This window comes from Setaria italica, chromosome IX (genome assembly GCF_000263155.2).
Source record: "Setaria italica strain Yugu1 chromosome IX, Setaria_italica_v2.0, whole genome shotgun sequence".
Classification (NCBI taxonomy): domain Eukaryota; kingdom Viridiplantae; phylum Streptophyta; class Magnoliopsida; order Poales; family Poaceae; genus Setaria; species Setaria italica.
This window is the reverse complement of record NC_028458.1, coordinates 50,075,633-50,095,612: the sequence shown is the minus strand read 5'-3', so window position 1 is coordinate 50,095,612 and position 19,980 is coordinate 50,075,633. Positions and strand designations below refer to the sequence as shown.

The 19,980-nt window shown below is 48.4% G+C and overlaps 2 protein-coding genes across 3 annotated transcripts; one reads left to right on the top strand and one right to left on the bottom strand.

The window, feature by feature from the left end:
* Positions 1-3,728, bottom strand: LOC101757433 (scarecrow-like protein 9). 2 transcript variants are annotated; one of them, XM_004984664.3, is made up of 3 exons: positions 3,470-3,728; positions 570-2,934; positions 1-431 (listed from the first exon to the last, which is right to left on the bottom strand). In XM_004984664.3, exon 2 carries the CDS (start codon positions 2,887-2,889, stop codon positions 685-687), a length of 2,205 nt encoding a protein of 734 aa, XP_004984721.1. In that variant the 5' UTR covers positions 2,890-2,934; positions 3,470-3,728; the 3' UTR covers positions 1-431; positions 570-684. The 2 variants fall into 2 exon arrangements, with proteins under 2 accessions (XP_004984721.1, XP_004984720.1); XM_004984663.3 differs by having other exon boundaries at positions 570-2,912; positions 3,470-3,726.
* Positions 3,729-5,778: 2,050 nt separating this feature from the next.
* LOC101758106 (oxysterol-binding protein-related protein 3A) lies at positions 5,779-10,399 on the top strand. The gene is made up of 10 exons (XM_004984666.2): positions 5,779-6,132; positions 6,867-6,960; positions 7,945-8,061; positions 8,390-8,462; positions 8,542-8,660; positions 8,751-8,872; positions 9,015-9,191; positions 9,363-9,507; positions 9,624-9,802; positions 9,930-10,399. Exons 1-10 carry the CDS (start codon positions 6,020-6,022, stop codon positions 10,174-10,176), a joined length of 1,386 nt encoding a protein of 461 aa, XP_004984723.1. The 5' UTR covers positions 5,779-6,019; the 3' UTR covers positions 10,177-10,399.
* Positions 10,400-19,980: the final 9,581 nt, after the last annotated feature.

The following is a 19,980-nucleotide window of genomic DNA, read 5'->3' as shown; positions in this document are numbered from 1 at the left end:
GACCAAAAGCAAAGCACTTCATGAGATATTAACTATAGTTCACACAAACAGCACCAGCCATTCTCATAGAACGAAGGTAGATAATTTAGCTTACTCGTTGGGGAATATTTGATCTGCTGAAGCTCAAAACCGGACTCATGTTTGCCAACATGGATGGATACAAGTAAAAAAAATACAGAGCTCAAGACAGCAGGTAGTTGGCTAGCTAATTAACTAATAATAGAAGCTGAGATCTGGTTATTGCTAATAGGATGGTCATGGAAGTAACTGGAAAGAAGAAAACTACGAATTAAATAAGGGTGATGATACCAACGCCAAGGAAGAGAGGTCAACAACTGCTCCTTTTCTCCAGTTTATCGCAGCACCAGCTGGAGAGATGTAAATCTAACAAAGCTATCACATTGATAATTGTTCGTTCTTCAAGCCATTTCCTGGAGACAAAACATTTCATGTCATTGTCACAACTATGCTCTGAGAACAGGTCTGTTAGACCAACATTACTGAAATACTATATGGTAACTACCCCATCAATTTATTCAATGTTGCACCAAACTTAGCTTGCAGCTTACCTTGAGCACACAGGTTCACAGGTCAAGGTCCAAACCAGAAAAAATAGCATGACTGTGATTAGCCCCCCTCCAAGGCTTCAAAATGGGATAGGAGACGCAGAATGAGACCAAGAACCTAGTTATTCTTAGGCTTCCATGTAGATATGGCATAGATTATCCTTCCTTTCCAGCCTTGCAGGAGCCATCCGCTGTCTTCATCTATGACGAAGTCCTTGTGATAAATGTCTTTTACTTTGTCCTTGGCTTTCATCACAATTTCTTGGTTTAAAGGCGATTGAACAAATCCAGCCCTGAGGTTCCTCACCTGCCACTGTTTGTACGTCTCGGGTCTCTCAACTCTGTCTGAGCCCTCACATGCAATAACATTGAGTGCCTCTCGGCCAAACAGATCCCTCTCTATAAGTGCACGCTGGGCATCATCCCGTGGGACAGTTGTCTCTAGCATGTCAAACAATGCGGAGAAATGGAACAATGCCTCACGGAAACGTGTGATGAAGAAGGGAACGCTGTATGACCCATTCACAATTCCATGGATGAAAATAGCTGGGTTGACTTGCCTTATGGTGTTGAGCACCCTATTCCTAGGGCTGTCTACAGCAACTGTTTCATCAATCAAGTTCCTGAACCGGTACAGGCAATTAACAATCACAACTTCATCCTTGCCAATTTTGAGATCCTCAACACGGATGGTTTCCCACTTTGATGCTATTCCCTGGTACTCAAAAGGGACATTAAACTTCTTAGCATATTCTGCAAGCCTTTGTCCAGTCTCTTCAATTCTCTCGGTAGGTCGGAAACCTGGCTGAGGTACATCAATTCCAGTGATGCGAAGAACAGGCGGACCACCTTCCCTCTTGGAGAGGCGCCTGATTAGGCATGGCCATTGGAAGCCAAAATAAATGCCAAAGTCAATGATATGCACCTTTGATGCATTTTTTATCATACTCAAGATTGTCTGATTGGAAAGAAAATGTGAAAGCCTCTTAAATGGGCATGCTGCCAGGTAAAGGTGGTAGGCTTTAAGCATGTCAGAGGCAGTTGTACGTTTTGCCACAAGCTTGTGGTAAAGCTGACTCCCTGTGCCTGCTAAGCGAGCCTCAAGACCATCTGCAAAGCAATGTGCCAACCTCTGGGCGCCATCACCATTTGGCTTGGAATGATGCCTTATTTGTTTTAACAATTCATTAGCAGTTCTGCGGTCATCTGCTGCCACAGCCTGTGCACAGTGGATGAGGATAGTCCTAAGGTCCACCACATCCTTCTTTGTTGGTTTCCTTCCTCGTGTCCGTGGCCCACTTGGCCCTTTCGTCTGAGTGACCTGAGAATTCTTGGAAGCTTCATTGCGCATCAGCTCTCGCAGATCTGTAGCCTTCTTCTCAGTTTGTCGAAGCAAATCATCAAACATCTCAATCCAATCAGGCTCATCAGAACAAAATGCAGACTGTTTAATGTTCCGTCCTTCCATCAGGTCAAGGTCTTCACTCTGTCTGTTTTTCCTGCTGTTCAACACATCTGCCTTCCTAGCATTTAAAGAAACATCTTTCCTTGCTTCTTGGGGTCTAGCAACACCACCAGCTTCTAAATCAATTACTAGTTTATTCCTAACAGGAAGAAACTTCTGGGCTTCCTCGATGCCTCTCCTGAAATCCCAAGTTGGAAGGCTCTCAAACAAATACTCAGGGATCCTCCCATTTGTGATCAAAGGATCTTCTAGCACACCCGCTGCACTGCATGCGTCACTTGATGGACCAACGAGCGGCTGAGAAGACTGACCACACAAGCCTCGATAAGATTCCATCTGTCCACTGCGTCCAGCATCGTAGCGCCGATTGCTATCCACTGCACCACCAACACTGCTGCTAGTAACAGTACTTGCCACAGATTGTGTACGACTGCTACTGCCACTCTCACTGGGGCTGTCCACAGACCAAGGGGTCAGCTGGTGATCAGGAGACGGTGGAAACTTGTGCCCAAGAATGTCGTAGAATGGCTTTGCAGCAGCACGTAGTGCTGCTGACTCCGCCTGGTACATGCTGCATTTCTCATCAATATCCTCCTCCATGAGCATCCGGCTAATATAGTTGAGGGACTCATCTGAGATGAACTCCCAATCCTCCGGGTTGTCAGTTTCAGTGTTGGCCCTCGACACGGTGGATGAAGGATTGGAATAGGGCTCTGCTGCGATCTGGGGCACAACCGCAGGCAGTGGATCTATGAACCTGAAATAATCACTTGAGCTGCTGTGGTCTGCGTAACCATCGTAAGACAAGCCTCCACAGAACATGCCAGATAGCTCGCCATAAGTATTATCCAGACCCATTGGTGACCTCCACGAAATCTCGCCTGTTTACATGTTTCATTTCACCTTTTGCAGTCAGTAACAAATTTGTCAAGTGCAGAAAAACAAACGAGCATAAAATCCACACTAAAATCTTCTTTGTGTAGTACAAATCTTACCTATCCGTAATAACAGCGATGGATCTTGCTCTATATAAACACACTAATTTGCCATTAATACTAAGAACTGACGAGTTCCTCAATGAGTAAAGAAACAATTGAAGACGCGGATCAACAAGCCTAAAATCACGCCGGGAAGCAAGACAGAGAAGGCTGATCACAACAAAAATGGTGAGCTACTCCCTTCATCCATGCTACCGCGTGAGCAAAAAGCAACCAAACAGCGGATCCTCCTCAGTCGTACCCACATCCCCTTCTAAAAACTAAAATTGTAGCACTTCGGCATGGACTACAGGCCAGAACCGATCACAGCAGCTCTCCTCCTCGGATCCTGGAGAACGGGGCGCCAAAATCCGCCCGTGAAAAGCAGCTTTTCCGGCTTCGCTTGACCGCCAAAGGAAAAAACAAAACGAGTAACGCGAAGGGGACGGGGCGAGGCTGACCTTAGCTTGGCAGGAGGGGACGCCGCCGAGGAAGAGCAGTCCTGTATCCCGCGCCGGCCGGGGCAACCGTGCCCGCCACCGCCTGCGCTGGCGCTGGTGGTGGCGCCGCCGCCGCCGCCGCGCCGCGGGTGCTGGGTGTGGGCGATGGTGATGTGATGCAGCCTGTGATGGACACGGGCATGGAGGCGGAGCAAATCCGAAAAGAATAATGCGGGGGACGGTGTGCCCGCTCGCTCGCTATCCCCCTCCTCTCTGTGTGTGCCGGGATTAGAAAATCGGGGGCATCCGAACCTTCTCGGGGCCCTGCCCAGGGCGGCGTGGCGCGATCGGGGCCGTCGGTCCGGAAGGATCGGGCCCGGGGGATAAAATATTAAGGAAAACTCGAGCGCGGGATAGCGGCCCAGTCGCGGCGCGTCTCCTCTCGCGGGGCCCCAGCCGGTGATCTGCGGCTGCGGAAAATTGGGTTATCTGATCTCCTCGTCGTCCTCGCTCGCTCGATCCCGTCTCACATCTGGCGCGTACGGGCGCCGATGCCGCCGGCTACCAGCACACATGCCGGCACGACCCTGCTACAGGGGCAACCGGGCCCGGTAGTACTTAATTATTTTATTTACTTGTATTTAACTTTAAAAATAACCGGCACCCTTCCTGATACGACGAGTGGTCACGATTCACCACCACGCCCCCCCCCCCCCCCCCCCACCCCCCCACCCCCCGCCTGAGGTGAGGTGAGGTAGAGGGAAAAGATGTGTTGCGTGGCGCACGAGGACGGCCGCCCATTTGATGCAGCAACTCGGAGTGCGTCTTTCCATGGTGGTGATGCGAGTAGTTTTTGGTTGGTTACGGCGAGGTTGATCCTAAGATTTTAGCGTGGCGTGATGCCTTTCGGGTCCACCACTAGCGCGGCTGTGACGGTGATATTTTTTACTCGGAGGTTTGTCGGGAGGATCTTGGCGGGAGTGTAGCTTTGGACGGTGGGTGTGGTCTAGAGAGCTCGATTTCTCGTACCGTGCTTTTTGGGAATGTTGATAATAGCCTCTTGCCGCAGTGGTGGCTCTGGTGGACGCGGTGATCGACTGATCGTGAAACGGCGCCAAAATGAGGCCATTCAGGTTGCTGCCGCAAGCAAAAACCATCACGTTTTCTTTTTGTTGTTTAAGATTGTCCAAATAATTCGAACTGTAACAAAGTCGTCGTCCTGCGCGGACAAAGGCCCAGCACGCCGTCATGTCCATAGCAGCCGCAGGCCGTCGTGTCCGGCGAATTGCCGCTCAGCCCCAGCTTGGCAAGTTGGGGAGGGGGGGCGGTTGTTGCCCGTCCCTCCCCTCGGTGATCGACGTCAGGTCGCCGGATGCAGCAGTCGGCAACAACCATGGGAGGGCGTCGGCCATGTGCCTGGGGGTGGCGTGCAGCGGGCTAGTGCGATTGCAGACCGCCGGACGGTGGCGCGAGCACGGTACGGGCTCCATGAGATGTCAGCAAGCGGGGCTGGAAGAAAATGGAGACGCAGCAAAAAGGAGAAGGGCGGACTGATACATGGCCCAGGAAGGAGGAAAAGTCGGGCTGTACATATGGGCCGGGAGGATGGTCACGCGCACCTCTATTAGACACATCTGGCCCAAATACATCGAGGGCCTACTGGGCTGGATAATATATTCGCCTCTCGTCGTTCCCACCACGGCGTGTGGGAACGCTAGTGGCCCACAAATACTCATGGCACCAGCGTTGTTTTTCCAGCGAAGATCCGGCGGTGGCCAGCTTTCGCATGTGCAACTGCAAGAGGAGGAATCGGAATAGGATTAGACGACTTGCCGTTTTGGCACTGCGCGACCATGATCGTGCTCCACCTCAAAAGGAACTGGAGGGATCAACGGATTTTCTAAACAGCCAGGTCATATTAGGAATCGAAATAACAAAACATTGCTGTCCTGTTTCCTCATTGACTTTATTCTCATCTCACAAGAGAAGGATATTATATAGTAGTAAATCCCAGATCAAGCTTAATTATTTTTCTTCCAAAGAAATATCTTATGAAAATTTAAATCTTCGTATTTTTTGAGGGAGGAAAGGAAAAATTCAGTTGAAATTTGGTGTATAAGATACTAAGTTTTCCAATATTTTTGGTTGAACTTTCTCATACTAAATTTTCGTCAGTGTAAAATTTGACAATTTGGATGAGGGAGAGACTCGGATCACGGAGTTGGAATTGTAAAGTGGGAAGGGCATCGTGGTCATCTCGCCCGCCCACGTTGCGCCGCGCCCGGCCCGGTTCGTTAATATCACCACCGCCTGGGCGGCTCGACCTGACCGAACCCCCGCCGGCCTGCGCCTGTGCTCTGGTCCTCCCGCGACCGTTCCAAATTCCTCCTCGCGTTCGTATTCCACGCGGCGACGTCGCCATCGCGGCCGCCGCCCCGCTCCCCCTTCCTTCGCCTATACGTAGGTAGCCGCTGCGGCCGCCGCCCCCAAACCCTAAGCCTCCTGCCCCTCACGCGCACGCGGACGCCCTGGTGCGCCGCGGCTCGCACTTGACCCCGCAGATCGCCGGCGATGGGATCCAAGGACCAGGCCGGAGGGGCCGCCTCCTCGGGCGGCGGCTTCTTCTCGTCGTTCGCCGCCGGCGTGCGCAGCTGGGGCACCGCCGTGCACAAATCCGTCAACGGGTGAGTCGTCCGGCCCCATAGCGTCCCCTCTCTCCCGCTCTTCTCCTCAGATCCGCCTTGAGCTACCCCGTTGGAGCTCTGACAGAGCTGATCGGCGGGGATCGGGACCTCCCCGCTCCGTGATCTGGCGCTCCCGAGTCCGATCCCGGCTGCTGCAACTGATCCTGCCCGGTGTTACTGGCGAATTTTTGAATTGAGTATTTCGTCTAAGTTCAAGCTTGTTTATTTAGTAACTGTACGGTACCGTTCGATCAGTAGCTTTGCAATTATCATACAGTGATTTATGCCTACCTTTCTGTCAGTCTGATGCCATAGATTCTCACTTACAGTGATAAAGTGGATGCTAGGTTGAATGATAATTCCTTTGTATGTATTTAAGTACTAACATATGATGCTTTGAAGCTTAGATGGTATGTAAGTGTACAATTCAAAGTTTATATGATGTGATCCGTACTGAATTTCGATGCCAACAGTTCGATCTATGGCTTGACTTGCTTCAAAATGGACCTCCTTTGATGTGCGCAACATCTGTTGCCTCTTCACTTTTCAAGTTTACCTGTTTTTTCTCTCCACTTTATACTTATGCTTTGCCTTTTTTGGACTTTAATTCTCATGAAATGCACATGGTTAATTGGCTGCCGTTGGTATCCTCTGCAAATTCATTGTTTTGTAGTAGATGAGACAGTTTGCCGTTGCTTGGCTCTTTGTAATAAGCTGTTGTGTAATATCTGTAGGTTGCTCGGTTATGAAGGCCTTGAAGTTATTAACCCTGATGGAGGCACGGATGACGCTGAAGAAGAGGCCTTGAGGGGGCGATGGAAGCAGGAGGTAAGGATAAGCGAATTATCATTGCATAGTGTGTTGCTATATTATATTTCCTTTGGATCATTGGGTCGACCCAAAATTTGATAAAATGAACTACAGTGGCATGCCGTGTAATGTAGAGGAGTGAAATGAACTATGATGGCAAGTTACTGTAATTAATTAGCCAACCCAAGAACACCATTCGAAAGCAACTTGCATCCCTAGTTGCTATGAAGTCACGAGAATAAATTATATTTAAACACTACACAAATTGGGAACACGATTCACATTTTACTGGGGAAATTGATTTGAACTAAAAAAACATACATTTTTTTCTGCTAAATTAATTTCTTAATACTTCTTTTTCATCAAGTGTACAAGAATATTCTGCTTCTACCCTGTTGGATATCACAAAACCTTTAAACATCCTTAATGATTACTACAGTGCTCCCACATTTTTCTTGGACTATGTATGCTTAGAGTGTATTTTTATTATTTTGTGTTGGGGTTGATTGCCATCTTCCAATCTTGAGATTTCTTCTTGGTCTCCTATGAATATGAATCTACTCATTTGGTTGGCAGACCCTTACCTTGTTGGTCAGTGACTCAGTGTCACCCTAAGTTGATTTGTCTGACTATGGAATCACATGTTTACTGTACTCCTATTCATGGTTTGCAGGCTTGCTCGTAGTCATAGGTCATGAAGTAGAGAGTGATTTGGTATTTTGGTTCAAATTCTGTATCTTTTGACCATTTGACATGAACATGGGTATTGAAGGCTATAAAACATAGTAATTTGTACTCGTATATAGAACGACATGTTTAGTGTAGTGACTTTCATGTTGCACACTGCTTGGTTCTTTCTAGATAAAACTATCAATCTGATAATTGCTTGGTTTATGAATGCAAGTAATGAGTCATTTGGACTCTGTATTTTAGTTGTTCAACCTGATTGTGCCAATTACTGCACCCCCTATGCTGTTTTTTGATACTGTGGCTATTTTGCAGGATCGTGACAGTTATTGGAAGATGATGCATAAATACATAGGATCGGATGTTACATCACTTGTGACACTTCCAGTCATCATTTTTGAACCAATGACAATGCTTCAGAAAATGGCCGAGGTTTGTACTGCTAAGTTATGAATTAGAGCGCTAAAGGGTGTGTCTGCAATTGTTTGATCCTCTGCAACTTTCAAAAATATTTCTGCGCATAAACTGTAGATGTTGTGGCAGTTTTTCCCTTGACCAAATAATTACTAATGTATGGTATAATGATCTTACAAGCTACCTTATGGCTGTGGTGACCTATTAAAAGCTGAGATTTAGTCACCCATTCTGTTATATAAGTCTCTTCCTGTTCTTAAATGAGCCCCATACGGAAAGGAACTTCCCATTATCTTTCATGTGATGATTTTGTGCTGATGCTTTTACCTGTTCTTACTGACTGCAGTTGATGGAATACTGTGAGTTGTTAGACAAAGCAGATGAATCTGAGGATCCATGCATGCGTATGGCTTATGCTTGTGAGTTTCTCCTTCCCTCACCTGCAACACCACTCTAATGCCGTATCATGGTTGACTTAGCTTTTAGTCAATTTTTCAGCTGCATGGGCTGTTTCGGTCTACTTTGCATATCAGCGTACATGGAAGCCTTTCAATCCAATCCTTGGAGAGACTTATGAAATGGTTAACCACCAGGGCATTACATTTCTTGCGGAGCAGGTTAGCCATACGAATGCAGATATCTGGAATGCCAACAACTTTCATCAACAAATGTTGCTAATTTTACATTTTTTACCCTTATTTTTTCAGGTAAGCCATCATCCTCCAATGGGTGTTGCTCATTGTGAGAATGAGCATTTTACTTATGATATCACATCTAAGTTGAAGACCAAATTCTTGGGAAATTCATTGGAAGTTTACCCAGTTGGAAGGTGATTATTTAGAATTGTATTTGTTTCTTGGAGCTGGCTTGTGCTGAGTTGATAATGAACTGCAAATCTTTCTGAAGGTTGCATTGGAACCAGTTATTGAAATCACTAAATTTAACCCCTGTTATATACTTCCATATCACAGGACTAGAGTGACACTTAAAAAATCTGGTGTCGTTTTGGATTTGGTGCCACCACCAACAAAGGTTAACAACCTGATATTTGGGCGCACATGGGTTGACTCACCTGGAGAGATGGTCATGACAAACCTGACAACTGGAGACAAAGCTGTGCTATATTTCCAGCCATGCGGCTGGTTCGGGTATGATCTTGGCCATCAATTTCTTGTTGCATCAGTAATTGACAGTTCATGTTGCCAATTATTCAGTTTTAGTATTATACTACTTTTTGTCTACAGTTCGTTTCGAGGGTGGGGTCAGTTCTTTCAATTTTGTTTTGCCAAGGGTTTGTCTCAACAGACTGTACATTTCAGGGCTGGCCGGTATGAGGTGGATGGGTATGTGTACAGTGCAGAGGAAGAACCCAAAATAATGATTACAGGGAAATGGAATACGTTTATGAGCTGCCAACCATGTGATCAAGAGGGCGAACCTATTCCAGGCACTGAGCTGAAGGAGGTAGTTTCTTTCACTTATCATTTCTAGTTAGGACTTCTGCTATATTCATGCAATGCCAGTCCCATATTTGCGGATGTCAGATCCACTTAACTGCTCATACATTAAACGTACTGCAGATCTGGAGGATTGCTCCAACCCCACAGAATGACAAGTACCAGTACACACACTTTGCTCACAAAATAAATAGCTTTGACACTGCTCCTAAGAAGCTGTTGCCATCTGATTCCCGGTTGAGGCCTGACCGATACGCGCTCGAGAAGGGTGACATGTCGAAGTCTGGCGCAGAAAAGAGCAGGTACTGCCCCTTTTTCTTGAATTCAGACCACTCGTTTGTACGCCCATTTTATTTGATGCTGTAATTTTGAGCATGGTGCCTGCCTTCTAGTTTTGTCCTTACACCTGAGTTTCTCCAAACTTTTCAGGCTGGAGGAACAACAGAGAGCTGAGAAAAGAACTCGTGAGGCCAAGGGTGAGCAATTTACACCCAGATGGTTTAACTTGACGGATGTAGTCGCCCCTACTCCCTGGGGTGAGTTGGAGATTTATGAATACAATGGCAAATATACTGAGCACCGGGCTGCCATCGATGGCTCCAGTGTCGGTGACGAGACAGATGTCACTTCCATCAAGTTCAACCCATGGCAGTACGGCAACTCATCATCCTCATGATTTCCCATGGTCTGAAGCTGCCAAGCTTTATTGTTATTGTGTAAAACGCTCCCAGGCCTCGGTTTGCGCTGATTGTTGTGCTATCAGCGGTTTTCATGCCTCTTTGTAGCATTATGACCTTCCTCGTCCCCAGTCGAGCCACAATTATTCAGGAAGTAATGTATTTGATGTAGCCCATCTACTGTCGTTAATCTAGCGGAAATTGCAGAGTTTCATTGAGCCATTGGGTGGCTGTGTCTATGCATGATACATACGGATGGAGCAGTGTAATCTGCGTTGCGATTGTTCTCGTTTGGCCTGTGTCTCTATGTTCACTGTAGCGCGGAGAAGGTTGGCTGTCATCTCTGCTAAAGTTGAAACCATTGGCCCGATGCATCATTTGAATTGTGTACTTGATCTGATCAGAAGCAGGCAGGGCTGGCTGATTAATCGTGCATGGCAAGCGGCTGTGGGTCATTGTGTTCGATGGGTGGCACTAATGGCAGTGTTTGGTGATGAATAGCGAGTGGACCTGTGTGCCTGGCCTTGGCATCTTGCAGCAATGCATTTTGGTACAGGCCCCGCCCGGTCCAGCCGCACCAAATGCCAAGCGCTGCCTTGAGCTACTAGTGCTCAACAAATCACTTCGTTGTCTTCAGAGTTCAAAATAAAAACAGAGAACTTACAAGAACCTGTTTACTCGCTACAAGACTCCAGAGAAAATTCCAGCGTTCTAGACACAGCTGCCATTCACTAGAAACTTGAAGTAAAAACGCGTGAATCTTAATTCTGAAAACAAGACGTTCTCAGTTCATTCGAACCTTCAGAACCAGTTTTTTGGGCTGCCAGTGCCAGTTATAGCTGCTCCAGGCCTCCAGTAGCGTTGAGCGGTTACAGAAATTCTCTACACGGACTGGAGGCTAGCTCCTCTGCTTAGCTGACAGTGAGAACTCTCGTGCATGGATTGGAGCTAACAGTGAACGCACACACCAACTCCTTTGCGTAGCTGGAACGAGAATCCCCAGAACAGACCGGGAAAAGGGAGAACGGCCAAGGCGATAACGGTCACGTGTAGCGCGTCGCGAACGGAGGAACGGACGGGAAGGAGATGAGGAGGATTCGAGGAACGGTGGCCACTTGTCGTGCCGCAGATATGATTGGATCAAGCACCAAGGGAAGGGAAGGGAGGGCGTCCCACGGTAGTGGTCCCGCCCAATTCAGATCACTTCCGCCAGATGCCAATCCCGACGCGCGCGTCGGCGCGTGGGCTCGCCACGAGAAGCTCTGCAACTACCGGGAGCCCCGGGCCGGACAGGCGAACGACGCCGCTGCTACTAGTAACACACTCACTCATGTCCGTCGTTGTCACGGCGATCAAGACTCGAGAGCCGGTTCCGGACGCACAAAAACTCGCAAGGACGAAGCCCAGCTGTGGTCTGAATCGAAAGGTTTACTTACCGGAAAAAGTTGCCGTTCCTGATAGGATCCAAGATGCATGGAGGAGCCCGGCGCCTAAAACCCAACTGTCCCTCTCCGCTCTAGCTGGACGGCCACCATCCCCATCCGTCCCCAACCCAACCCGGCCGGAACCACACTTCCGTCAGGTCAGGTCAGGTCAGGTCAGATCAGGGCGTCCCTCTAGCTCTGGACAACAGACACGGTGGATGGACCACCTCCCACCTCGCCGGGCCCTTCCCTACCTTGGACTGCATCTTTCGGGTGCGTGACGCCCCGCCCTTTTCCCCTCGGACCGTCACGCGCGCATTTCGTTTCCCAGTAAACCGCGTCGCCATCACCATCATATAAAGCAAAGCAACCAAAGATGACGGCGAGACGAACAGTTCGGCGATAACAAATTTAGCCTCGTTAACAACCGTGTGGCCCTGCGCTCGTTGCACGGAACGCGCCAGGCACGTTGGGTAGGTACACCCTGTGCCCGCTTGGCCCATGCCGGGCGGCCTGATCGAACTGGAACGAAGCGCAGCGCACACGGGGACAGCGCGGCGCACGAGCGGGCGCGGCCGGCAACCACACATGACATGACCTCCCATGACGCGGAGGGCACTTGACGCCTGACGGACGCGCGACCTGCTGCCAGCCTCCACCGACTGGCCCCCGCCCCCCGCCGTTCCCTACCCTGGCTGGGCACAGGCGATGCAGCAGAGATATTCCTGCCAGCCATCTTTTGTTTTTCACTGGATTGCGTTGCGTTGGGGCCGGCACGGCGAACTGGCAAAGCGGCGTCCTCCTCGTCGTCGTCCATCGGCATGTGTGCCGCGCTGGCCCGGCACGAGCCCGCCGTCCCCGTAGCTGCTCTTTTCCGTTTGGGCTCGTCGGCTTCGGTAGGCACGGAGATGCACCGCGGATAGAGGAGGGAGACGGAGAGGGGACCAGCACCGGCTTTGCCCGGAGCTTATAGTTTTCAAGGAAAAGGGAGAGAAATGTTTTCAATGCCACATGCGTCCATGTGTACTTGGGGGCGACGAATTATTGGCTCCCACTTGGATGGGGTGGATCGACATATGGATGAGAGATCAGGCGAGCCCCTGCCCGTATCCATCCAGTGCGGAGCTCGGACGCCATCACGCCAAGCTCTCAGATTTCCGGGATCAGATTTCGCAAGCTGAGCCTCCATTCAGCACGTAGATCCATGCCGCTAAAACGCCCTACCTCGCGCGTAGCCACGAACAACTTCGTAGGGTCGCCGGCGCCTCCATCGAAATAACCATCTCAATCATCGTCAGGACACCGGAATTCGGCAAGCTGGAACCCTCACTGTGCAGATGTCGCCCACCTGGCTTCAGTGCTCACACCCGCTGTAAACAGAAACAGATCATGCACCATCGACAGGCACAGTTGCTGCCTTGTTTCTTTATCCGATCGGCGTGGCTGTCATTGTATACCGTTATTATGTGTGGGGCCCTGCAGGCTGCGGAGCATGATGGAATCTTTGCATGGACACATCAGCCAGCAGCCACCAGGCAGCCTAACAATCTCACCTCATATCACACCCTACAGCTGCCTAATCCAGATGCAACAGCAGCCACTTAATTTAAACTAGCATTTGCAGCTGGTTCCTGGAACTGTACTCACACCAGGTAGTCTAGTCAGTACATGTCAATTTAGCTGTAAATTCGTCCTCACCCTTTTTTCCCCCTACGAAACAGATGGGTTGGATGTGACCCAAGAAAAGGATATACCCTTCCTGAAGCCTTCTAAGGTCAATTTGAACCGAAGAAAAGAGGGGAACGTAAAGTGACATGAGTGAGTGCCTGTGAAGTCGGCACACCACTACACATCTTTATGAATTTCTCTTTTTGTTATTTTAATTGCAATTATGTTACTCAATTATTGTCATGCTTATTTTCTGTGTGTGCTTTTCGAGAGATCTAGCAAAAAATAGTAGAGCTGGATCAACTGCCATTTAAATACACATCCCATGCAAATTATTTAGCAAAATATGCCTTTTCAGCAGAATACATTATTAAGCGCGAACTAGTCCGCGTAAACTTGTGTCTTGATATGAAACTCCCAGCAGCGTCCAAAGAATACATTTTCCATCGCTTCTAAAGAAGGAATAATTTCTCTTTCTCACAACGCATGTGATCTGATAAACAGCTCTTGCTACCTTAAGCGTATCGATCCATGTGATTTCCCAACCTGGCTAACGTTTGTTCAGCAAAAGGAAGAGTTAAAAAAAGGTCACCGGAGACGAAAAATACATCTAATTAATTGCTTGATACCTTGATCTCATGGGTAGCGAGGGGGGGACTGATCATAAGCGTGACCTGTTCCTCCGGCAAGCAACAACCTGTTCTTGTAGAGTAGCATGTGACATGAGCCTCCCTTCACATGACACCTTACTTTTCCTCTAATCTATACGGAGAAAACCAGACTGTTAGTTTTGTAATCTCTTGTCGTTGCTTTAAAGAACAAAAAAATTGATCTACCAAGTGGGCTTTTTTATATATAGTACTATCCTACTTTGAAAAGATAGCAAGGAATTTGGGAAGTATATTCATGCTAGTTGGTGTAGGGCAGCTAGGTACCTCACTTTCTTAATCTGTCTGCAACAATGGCATTGGTGGACAGTCTTAGGTAGGAGATAGCTAGGCATCACATCCAGATCAAGGTGGGAGGGCACCAGTACTGATGGCCTCCAATATAGGCTAAAAAACAATTTTGGAATAATGGAAACCTATATATTTGCTCACTGAAAAGGTCAACTCATTGGTCTGCCTCTGTTAATAAGAGGAAGTCAATGCATGGAGTATCACCCTTCCCTACCACCTTAGAGGTTTTACAAGTATCTGGATAGATGCAGAGATACATTTCATTTCGATGTAAGTTGATGGTACAGTCTACCTAATGTATCATGGCTGTGGTTTTTGTGTGGACACAACTGTGATAGTACAGTTTGAGCTCTCACAAACCGACACTAAAACCCTAATCATCCTAAAATTATGTTAATTTTAAATTTGGAAAGTAGAGATTGGAGTAGATTTTGCACCCAGCGGGACAAGATCCTCCCCTCCCCCGGGCAGCAACTAGGAAGAAGCCCCTTTTTGATAAGCATGTGATCAGCCCACTAGAGCTCACACCTGCCATGTGAGCCTTCTTCACTTGTTAAACCCTCTCATGAACCCCTCCTACCCCAATGATCCAATGGGACTATGGGAGTATGGGACATTTCCCCTATAAACATATATGAGAAATAAACTATACTACTACAGAAGAAAAAACAAATACTGGCTAATAGCATTAGTTAATATACGCAATAAAATAGGCACCATGCATGTTTTCCCCCTCTCTCGTCTTAGTCGGGGAAGTTGGTGAGAGTGGCATCAGGCCATCAGCTACTTCTCTCCACAGGTAGACAACCAATGTGATGCACGCCTCATTATTCCCTTTCTCCCCCCATGGATGGGGCCCTAATTAGAGGGGAGGAATCTCTTAATGATTGCCCAATTTGTTACAATACTTTCTGGCAGTGCCATAGGATCCTGTGGTCAGTACTGATGATGCTCTGCTTTCTGATCTCACCTCACATAAACCACCAATGTACTGTGTGCTTGTACTGCTAATTATATAGTGCTCTGAATTTCTGATGGATGGATTAATTAAAAGCCTGTGTCAATTCATCGCCGCAGATTCAACTCTTTTGGGCTGGATTTGTTACAATTTGCTGCTAGAACAGATAATTTCCAGTACGGTTGTTGCATTATTTAGTGTGACACCAGATCACTGCTCCTCATTCTTATTTTGGGACGAAGATTGGCAACCACCACCAGATTATTCTGACCACCCAACGGATGAGCCGTCAATTTGCGCTCGCCCAAGCTGAACATTATTATTATTGTTGGTGGTGGTGCTAGCTAGTATGCAGTACAGATCTGAGGCGACCGTGACCTTTCCTATTTTTTGAAGCGTTCTATGATTGCGGTTAGACCAAACATACTCATCACAAGGGCTCGTCCATGCATGTGAGAGTGAGACCTACTCACTTAGTTTTCCCCTAACGCTTGATTTTGTCCCGCGCCCGGTGCGCTATTACCTCCCGTATTAACATGGATGGAGCGCCAAAGCATGTGATCGATGCGGATTTGTTATGGCATGGTAACATGATTAGCGAGCCCTTTTTCTGTTTTCTCTCCTATCGTCCAACGGACCATGTGAGAGAGGGAGGTCGGCTTGGACTATGCTGAAAGGTCCACTTTGAGAAGGTTAACCAATCGCGAAAGCAAGGGTGGTAGAGCAGGGGAATTGAAAAAGTGGTCCCAGAGCACACTTGAATACGTGGTATAGACTTTGGGACACAGGAGACGCATCGACAGTGATCGGCATTTAGGCACGGTGCTTTCAGGCGCTGCCGGCTTACACACCCCTGTAATGGAAAACGGCAATGACAATGGCGTCGCCGCCAGCTAACTAACCCCGCGCCCCGCGCTCTGGCCTCTGGGGGGCAGCGGGGACGTGAACGTGCCCGTGAACGGAGCCCCGGCGCATTCCCCTCTTGGCGCGGCGTCGGCGTTCCATTTTTCGGGTGTTATGGCGCGTGGAAGAGCCCCGGTTTCGCCCGCGAACGGACGCCTTTCCGGAGCGCTCTCGTTTTCTCCGTCCCTCCTCAGTCCTCATGTTCCCGTTTCCGTGGATGAGCTGAGGATGCGGTTGGGTGAGAATGGGACGGTTGCAGCTGGCTGGCCGTTCCTTGTGTGAATTGTGATAGGATAGGAGGAGGAGCATCTCGTGTCAGCAGTGATGGACTGGAGCTGGGGTTTCTTTCTCGGGGAGAGAGGGGTTAGGAATGATTGGAAGGCATGGGCGCTCGCTGCTCTCTGCGTAGCTGGGTCGTGGTATGCATGCCGTTCAACTAACCACGCTTGCTTTCTTTCTTTCTAGCAGCCATATAAAAATGAGCAAATTATCTACCACCAAAGTGACCCTACTGTATGTCCCTATCTGCACTCCGCAAACCGATTTATTACTGCCCCCATATGGACCACAGGTAACAAAGCGCGGTTCTTTCTTTTGCTGGGCGCCGTCGAGGCGTCGACGATTCAATCTAGGACCTGCGCAGGATGAAGTTCGGTAACTTAAATGTCGCATTACATTATGCGGAAAATGCTAGGTTGGCAGCGATGTCCAAGGGTTTTAACACAAGGGACTACCGCTAGTAGTACAGGAGTAATAAAGTGCACATGGCCAGCCTAAAAGGTTGCCTCCTGGTTTGGCAAGGGGCCCGAGCCAGGGATCCACCACCATCCACAGGAAGAGCACAACACACCAACGAAACAGGGGGGCTGAAGTGCAGTCTGCAGCTGCGAACTGCAAGGGAGGGGAGGGACCGCAAGTTGCGCGCCGCCGAGCACGCGCTCCCCGTTCGAGCCGGACTGGGATCGAGCCCGCTGCCGCTGCTGCTTCCTTTGGCTTGGCTACGTTGCCGGCCTTACACGTCAAGCAAGCCCTCCCGTGGTCGTCTCCCCCACGTTCCCTGCGTGCGGGGGCCGCGGGCCGCGTCGGCGCCCGTGTCGCTGACGGCTGGGGCCAGATCGAACCCAGGGGTGAATGATATCTCTGAATTCTGAACGAATGAGCTCCCGTGACAGCAAGGTAAAGGGGGGCGGAGGCTTGGACGGTATTTGATCAAAGTGGGAACGAGGGTTTAGCAAGAGTGTAGGTAACTTCATGCTGGGGCATGTTGAGTTCTTTCCAGGATTTTATCTCTACAGCTAAAAAACACCAAAATCAAGATTAAAACGTCGTACGTCAGGGGTCCTCCGTCTAATCGTCCCGCGCTCCAGTGTTCTGCGCCCTCTGTGACCGTGAGAAGCGGCAAGGGAAGCCCGAGCACCCTACGATGGAAGGAGGGCACCCCCGCGCCCAGGAACACCCCTCCTCGTGACCTCCTGCTTTTTTGGACCCTTGGATCGTTCCGTGCCTATTCTTACTTCTTTCCCCACCGCCACCTCCCCTTGCTTCTTTCCCCAAACAGTCGTCCTTGCCACCCCGTGCGAGGCCACCGTCCATGCTTGCTACCAGCCTCAGGATCGCCGAGGCAACCGTTGCCACCAGCCCCTGCCCCGTCTTGTCCGGAGTAGATCTCCTTCCGAGTGCCATGTTGCGTGGGGGCATGCAAAGGTGCGGCGGTGGCACCTTTCCTCCGGTCAGCTGGAGGATGCAGCCTGCGACAGGTTGACTGCCCATTCTCCTATGAGTGCCCATCTGCTACCTACCCACATGATTATTTGATATCATATTTGTGATTTTTTGAGTGCCAGGTGTCTGGAGTCATACCTGGAGATCTCAATCTGGACGTCCTCTGCAACAATCAAAAGGTTGGTAGCAAATCCTCTGTTACTTTACAGTCAGGCATTATAACACTACAAACTAATATTATAGAACAACCAAAAAGTAAACTCAGGTTTTGTTAGATAACTATAATGTTGCATAAGCAAACATAAGAACATGTAAACTGTACACGTTTAAGGTAAATGACAACAATATTGAATAAGCCAGATATACTTTTGGACGTTCATGTATGTTTGAATTATAGGAACACAAATTCTAAATGGAAAGCCCAATACTTAACGGTCCTTCATGCCTATTTCTGACAATCCTGCAATTCTGTTTACTACCAAACGGATTTATATAATCTAACAAAGAATGAAAGATATAACTATTTTAGTTAAATAAGGACATATGAATAACGTATTGAGAATTTCAGCAGATGGGCCATGCATATTACAAACAGGTATATGCTGATATGCAATGATGTCTAGAAAAAGAGACTAATTTGGTGAAAATCTAAAGTTTGGCATTTAGATTGAATTGAACATCAATTAAAATACCAAAAATTATTCTGATTTCGAAGCAATCTATAAAAGCTGTGTCTTTCAATGGCAATGTACATAAATAAGCTCTCGCTTGACCATAGAACAACGATAAGTTAGATTTAGTTGAAATTTGATCAGACCTTATGATTATTGTAAATCTGAAAATACAATTTGTAACTAAGAGAAGATGGGAACTCAGATAATTAGCTTTTTTTAGCATTGGAGCAACATATGTTTTATATTCAAATAAAAAATATTGAGCAGTGGAGATGTGCATATATTCAGTAATAGCGGATGCTAAAAATCAGAGAAAAGAACATGCCGTACTTCACCATTTGGTTTTGTTTTCTTTTTAGTTCAAATTGAATAGTCATAGAAAACATAAATGTGTTTAGTTCTAGATTGAAGGCAATGACTAAGTGCTACACTTATGAAGCATAAAAGGTGTGAAAATTGAGTAACTCGATGAATTAAATTTCACACGTAGTTTTCAAAAAAAATAGAACATGTATATAAGAGAAATGATATAAACACCCCATCAAACCTTATCCGTCCCTATCCCCATGTGTGTGCCTTCCTTATCGCCGTCATCTACCCGCCGAGATCCGCCTCACCCGCTATTGCGCCAGAGCCGAGCGTTGTCACAGGGCTCCAAGAGGAGAGGGTTGTCAATTGCAGTGTGGAGCAAGATGAGGATTGGATAGCGCCTGGGGGGTGGAGGGAGAGAGGTGGAGGTGGGCTGGCCAGTTGACTGGCGGCGAGCTCAAGGGCATGGAGGTGCCTGGATCTTGAGATAGGGAAGCTGACGGAGAGTGGCCTGATTGGGCGGCACAGCCACGACGTGATGCCTTGGGAGCCTCTACAGCCAGGGGTTGGGCACGAGCTCGCCGGAGGCGCAAGCGGCTTAGGGGTGGAGTGGCCTAGGGAGGGAAGAGGCGCTTTCGCAGGATGCCTACTTGCCAGGCAACGCTGTGCCATGGGATGTGCGGGAGTAGAGCAAGCCGAAGCCAAAGGGAAAGGAGACATGGATAGAGGGCTTGAGTTCACCAGAGTCCAGAGATGATGGATCGAGCCGAAGGCTCATCCTGGGAGCTTGGCTCTCATGGCGATAGTGTGTGTGTGTGTGTGTGTCTGAGAGAGAGAGAGAGAGAGAGAGAGAGAGAGAAAGAGAGAGAGGGAGGGAGGGAGGGAGAGCTGATGGACCTGAGGGAGGAGAGGTTACATGTGTCGAGTTGCTCGCCCACGCGTTGAGGAGCTTCACTCTGGTTGCTAGCTGGATTTGGATGAGTATAAGACAAAGAAGAAGAGTGAACATATGAGAATGATGGAAGAAGGGGATAGAAAATCTGAGCATGCAAGAGGATATTTTGATTTTTTTGTTTGTCTTGCTGTTATTTGGTCCCACTATTGTTATTTGGACCCACCATAGCTTGGGTAGCTAGAAGTAGCTAATGGTTATTAGTGAAACCAAACTGAGACTTTATATTAATAT